The following is a 6,000-nucleotide window of genomic DNA, read 5'->3' as shown; positions in this document are numbered from 1 at the left end:
CAGACCTGGCGCCAGGCTGTCTGGGCTTGAATCCAACCCTCCCTGTCCACCAGCTCTGTCCCCTGGTTTCCTCCTAGGAATGATAATAGTCCTATCTTACAGGGCTGGAATAAGGATTGAGTTAGTCAATTATTTGTAATGCACTTAGAACAGTGCCTAGCATAGCATAAGTGCCACATAAGTGTTTTCAAAGTAAATAAACTAAAGCCTGTCTGACTCCAAAGCTGGTAATGGTGGAATTTTAGGCCTGCTTTTTGTTCCATTCCCCTATTATAGCAGTAGAATTGGACAAAGATTAAACTCGGATTCTGGATGGGGAACAGAGATTTAGCGGCTGAGGCACCCAGGTGACCTCCGGCCACCGTCAGAAACCTCCTGTCAGCAGCCATTCTGAAGAGGGGAATCCATTAGCTTGAGGTCAGGCCAAGAATACTGAGCTCCTCTGGACCCAGCGCCGGGCTTACGTAGGTCAGAGCTCCCTGGTGGCCTACCAGGGGATACCCAGGCAACAATCTAAAAGGTAGTGTGTGCCCCTCATCCGCAGGCGGGACCTGGCCTGCCTCTCCCAAGCTATCATTCCTGCCTGGTGCTCTCCTCACCAGCTCCAGTCTTGCTGGCCTGCTGCTGGCTCATCCATCTGGAATTCTTCCCCCAGACTGTTACACAGTTAAATCTCCCTCACTCATGTCACCTCTTCATGACATTTCCTTACAGACACCTTCCTTGATCATCACTTGGGCTCTAGTGCAAAACAGAAGGCGTGCTCAAGTGGGAGTGGCCGAGGAGAGTTTAAAGGAAGGGTTAGAAAGAAGTGAGCCGGGTCGGGAGACCATAATGGGATGGGGAAACCTTTACCATACCTAGGCCTGGGAGGTTTAATGGGACAAAAGGAGATGGGGGACCTTCTGGAAACCCCCTACCCACCTGCAGGAAGGGACGAGATAAATAAATGCACGTCTCTCCTTAGCTCACTGACCATCTGCCTCCCTCCCATTAATGGAACCGGGACTCACAGGTCAGCCTCCCAGCCAAAAGGGGGGAAGGCTATCGGAAATTACCCTGCGCTTTTTCTTCCCAAGTCATTATCTTCTCCTCTTTTATCTTAACACCCGCCACAATTATCTTCTTTTGATTTACCTGTTTATTGTCTGTCCCGGCCCTCAATTCCTTCTACAATGTCAATACCTCGAAGGCAAGGTAGGGTGTATGTGTTGTGTGTGTGTGTTTCCATCTCTGCGTCCCCAGCGCCTGACCCAGTGCCTGACGCATAGTAGGTACACAGTGACTGTTGGTTGACTGCATCGACAGACTAGGACACAGATAGCTTCCCTGGAGAAGGCAAAGCTCATCGGGGTCGTTTTTCTTTTTACAAAACGATCAGGTGGCTGTGTACTTCCCGGCGCCCGGCCAGGGGCTGCCCCGCCTTGCCCCAACTTCTGCGGCCAGGAGGGACTGCAGGTGCTGCGCGGCCCGCTTGTCCTCCCGCTCCGGTGCCGGTGCCGCAGCGCCGGCTCCCCCGGGTCCGGGTGCACCCCGTTGGGTGCGCGTCTCCCATACGAGGCCAGACCCGTCCGCCCGCCCCTCGGCAGCCGGCCGGGCGCAGGGACGTGCGGGGCGGCCAGTGGAGTCCCTCTACCAGGCCGGGTGTGAGCGGGAGGGAGACACGCAGCGCTCACTCCGGGTTATTTTTAGTCGGTAGCTGTGTCCCCCCTCCCCCGGGGCGGAGCGGCCCGCCAAGGTGGGGAGGAGAAGAAGCTCCTGGCGTCTCCGCGCTCGCTCCCGCGGGGCACTCGCGGCGCGTTGGAGCCCGGGCGGCTCTGGGAACAGCTGCCGCGGCGTCCTCTAGCAGCTCGCGGCTCTCCCGGGACCTGCGCCGGCCGGGGGCGGGGAGAGGCGGGGAGGGGAGGCCGGCGGGCGGGAAGGGGCGGGGAGCGCGCTCCTGCGGCGGCGGCGGCCGTCCTCATCCCGTCGCTCGAGCGGACGCGGGGCTGCGCAAATGGCTTGTCCCGCTCTTGGTCTGGAAGCTCTTCAGCCCCTGCAGCCCGAGCCGCCCCCCGAGCCCGCCTTCTCCGAGGCGCAGAAGTGGATCGAGGTAGGTGCGGGTGGCTGGCGGGCGGCCTTGCACCGGCGCCCTGGGCCACGGACCCGCGCACGCTCCGACCGCAGGTCCAGCCTCGCCTTCCCCCCCCCCCCCCCCCCACTTTCTTTTGCCGGCGGCACCAGGTCACCCCCTGAGCCTCAGCGAGCCGCGAAACCCTAGCGCTTTGGCACTGGAATCCCGGGCCAGGGTGGGCGTGAAAGGGGACACTGCAGTCTAGCTGCGCGTGAGAGCAGGAAGGGATCCCCTGCGCCTCCATCCTTCCTGCCCGCCGGCCTCGCAAATCTCAGCTCGCGCCGCTTCCAGGCGTCGCCAAGGGAAGCGCAGTGCTAGCAAAGCGTTGCAAAGGCGCAGGAAGCGCGAGTCCCCAGAGACTTCACCGGTGCTCGCAATTCGGGGTATCTTGCTTCTGGTCCCACATTTCGCCCCTTGGCCTCCTACCCGCACCTTTCCGGAGGGGAGTTGGCGGTGTCTCCACGGAGGCGCATACCCACCGGAGCCTCTTGCTGTATTCCTGGCACCGGGTCAGGTGTGAGGCTGGCACAGTGCGCAGGGCTGGGGTAGCCTGAAAGACTCACCTGCGAGCAGGCATCCGCATAGACGCTGCCCAGCCTTTGGCGACACCCGCCCCTCTCCATTCCAGGGTCGGCAGGGTCGGTTCCGAAGTACGGGGTACCCGGTCTGGTTGGCATATTTCACTTCTTAAATGACTCGTTGGCAGGCCAGAGAAATCACTGGAGCTCTCGGCTCAGTCCAGGAAGCGCTCGCTGGGTGATCCTGATTCACGATGTCTATCAGTAGAGGCAGCTTGGTAGCCCTGAGCTCCCGAAATGACCTGTCTGCGGGGTTCAGGACGCTTGAAGGGCATGAAGGGGAAAGGTGACCCCCCCGTATGATTAGTGCAAGGAGCCTCTGCTTCGATGGGTGGCCTTTCTGGAGGCTTAGTGGAAGGTATGAATTTGGCCTTGTTTCCCTCAGTGACAAGCAGCCCTCTTTGCCTGGTAGTTCAGAGGAGGAAGTGTACCGCTAAATCATGACCCAGCAGTGTTGAAGCTTCCAGAATTCCGCCTGTCACTTAGTGACTCCCTACTCCGTTCAGCATCGTGGTTCTCAAGAAGCTGCTAGAGTAACAGAGCTCCAAGTACAGATTTAAACCTGCTGAGCTTCCTGCAGAAACCACCCTCACTTAATGCTGCTCTCCTGCTCCAGCCAGAGACCTGTACCCTACAGGGTTAACCTGCTTCCCGCAAGCAAGAGTGCTACTTAAGAGTTTAGAAACATCTATTTGAAAATAGGGCTCAAGAAACAAAACAATGAACATGAGGGTTGTCTTGCTGAAAGCCCCAGGCATGTCTCATAATTTCATAGCTCACCATCACATGAGAAAAAGACCTTGGCTTTTTCATTTTTGATATGTGGCTGGAACGGTTTGGCGTGTGACAGGTGCCTCTCTCTGTGTTGCATATTTAGGCTCCCAGGATACACAGGAAGCGTTTGTAGTTACTGGCTTGGTGCAGAGTTGGATAACTATTTTTCAGGTTCTTGAACTTTAAAATTCTCAGGAGAGATTTCGAGTGTGGGTGGGGGTAAGGGGAGGATCTAGAAGAAGAACAGTCTTACTGTTCTTGAAGGCAAGTGATTTATTCTCAATTTCCTTAACTGTGAGTATCGTTGACATATTCTCTTTTAAAAAAATGTATTGTGGTATAAGTTACACACGTAAAGGTGCACACATCTGAAGTTTACACCTCCATGAATTTTGACATATGTATATTACTATAGCCCCCACCTAAATCAAGATACAAAATGTCTCCTTTGGCCCAGATTACAGTTTGCTTTTAAGAGGTAGTATATTTCAGGCTACTATGCAGTGCAGAGTATTAGCTTTAGTATCACGTTTAAGAAAAGGAAGAAGGGATTCCTTAAGAAAGCAGAGCCTCATTAAGCCCTATAGACAGTTTGGCATTGTTCTTGATGCTTTACCATTCACACCAATTTAAGAATGTTAAAACCGTAATGGGGCATGCGTGACTTTAGGACCAGGCATCCCAGGAGAGCTGCGTGTGCATTATTGAAGCGGCCTATCTCCTTTCAGTTGTTGGGTTCAGTTTCAGGGAAAGGAGAGCTTCCCCCTCCCAGGCTATATAAAATGGTGATTGCTCCAGGGGAACCATAGGGACCTCCCCCTTCCTTCCCAGAGGTTCTTCTTGAAATGTAAATGCTGTGTCTGCAAACCAGGGGAACCCAGGAGTTGTAACAGATGGTTTTGCATGCAGTTGCCTTGTGAACAAAGATTCCTCAGGTAATATAGCAATAATGTAGTACTTAGGGCCAGTGAATTCCCGGAGGGGATTGTTATCTCGAGACAGTTGCAGCTCCTCTAGGGGCCCCATTGTCTCTGGCAACATCTTCATTGTTTTTACTTTTATTCAGTTGGTGATTAAATTTCCCATAGGTTTTTCTTTTTTTTTTTTCTTTCTTCTTTTTGAGTAGTCAGGAATTTCACCCTTTCATAAAAATGTTCCCTTGGGTGGAGCAAGTTAATAAACAAACTTTGCTGCTTGTCTTGCCTCGGTTCTCAGTCTTCCTTGAGTCATGGATTGGCAAGAAAACATTCATTCTTAATAAAGGCTCAGGGAACTAGCTCCAGGACGTAACTTGTTAGTGAGGAATTTCTCGGCCTGCAGCCTTGGCTATTTGAGGACCATGTTACTGGGCAGGAAATGTGGCCTGGGAACGATTCCCCCACCTCAGCCCCCCTCCCTTCACTCCTTAGCTGGCAAAGGTGAAAGCTCTAATGGAGCTCTAGATGGTCAAAGACTATGTGGGGACAGCCCTGTAACACTCCTAGTGACTTTTTATAGCTGTAGGAACAGGCTGCACATCGTACTGTGTGTTTGGGAAGACTCCTAGAGGAGACAGCAAACTTGAAGTAGTAACTCTGGCTACCAGCAGGCAGGGGAGTGACTAACTTCTTTCCATACTACTTTTCTAGAAGGCCTTAGTAACAACAAAATAGCTAAGAGTTATTATTGAGAGCATCTATAAAACAGGATACTAATAACAGCAGCTCCTATTTCATAGGAGTGCTGTCAGGATTAAATCAATTGATATATTTAAAATGCTTAAAACAGTGCCTAGTACATAGGAAGTGCTGTGTAAGTATGGTTAGTAGTAGTATTACCATTATTATTACCACTGCTATTACTTTTACTACTACTATTATCATTATGCTCATTATTACTACTGTTGCTATTGCTATTGTTTTTTCTGTTGTTAATAATAACTAAGGTTGATTTTGAAAGAAATGATTCAGAACACCAAATTTCCAGGGTAAAAAATATGATTCAATTGCCTACTGATTTCATCCTGTTATCTCACTCTGTTAACTCTGGATACCTGGAGTAGAAGTTAACTAGATGCTACATGTCACTCTAAATTTGCACTAAAAGTGACTTGGGGATCAGAGAAAAACCTTTAATATCTACTCATAAAATGATCTTGGTAGTCCATCAAAGCTTAGAAAATTATTCCTCAATATTATGCTGAATATGTAAGTTTAATGTGTAATCTTTGTTACCAGACTTCAAGCAGAGTGTTCAATGCCTCTCCTCTTGTAGATGATCTAATATTAAATCATTATACAAATAATGGGTCCAAATGTTCATCTAAATGCAGCAGAGTTTTATTCACTGGAGTTGTGTCAACTGCTAGGAATAAGAATAATTCTTCCATTGATTTGCTTTCCCTCTTCCTCCCTTCTTTTATTCGTTCCTTCTTTTTTTCTGGTGGTATTTATTGAGTTACAAGAGTTTATTGGTAGGTTAGATGACTCTGATTTTCCTGATTCCCCGCTTCTCTTGGCCTCACCACCCACAACAATATTTATCTGTTCTAATCTG

At 50.7% G+C, this 6,000-nt stretch overlaps 1 protein-coding gene across 12 annotated transcripts in view; it reads left to right on the top strand.

Moving 5' to 3' along the window:
* Window positions 1-818: 818 nt before the first annotated feature.
* LIMCH1 (LIM and calponin homology domains 1) overlaps window positions 819-6,000 on the top strand; it is a 349,030-nt gene continuing 343,848 nt past the window's right edge. For 8 of the 12 annotated variants that reach the window (XM_023224621.2, XM_023224616.2, XM_023224617.2 and 5 more), the window contains exon 1: window positions 1,969-2,092. In XM_023224621.2, the coding sequence (XP_023080389.1) occupies window positions 1,997-2,092 (96 nt within the window). In that variant the 5' untranslated portion in view covers window positions 1,969-1,996. Of the gene's footprint in view, window positions 1,016-1,947; window positions 2,093-6,000 lie in introns of those variants that run through there. The other 4 variants (XM_023224619.2, XM_023224618.2, XM_023224628.1 and 1 more) reach the window with 3 other exon arrangements.

This window comes from Piliocolobus tephrosceles, chromosome 3 (genome assembly GCF_002776525.5).
Source record: "Piliocolobus tephrosceles isolate RC106 chromosome 3, ASM277652v3, whole genome shotgun sequence".
Taxonomy (NCBI): domain Eukaryota; kingdom Metazoa; phylum Chordata; class Mammalia; order Primates; family Cercopithecidae; genus Piliocolobus; species Piliocolobus tephrosceles.
Note: the sequence above shows the minus strand (reverse complement) of the source record. Positions and strands in the feature narration are given on the sequence as shown.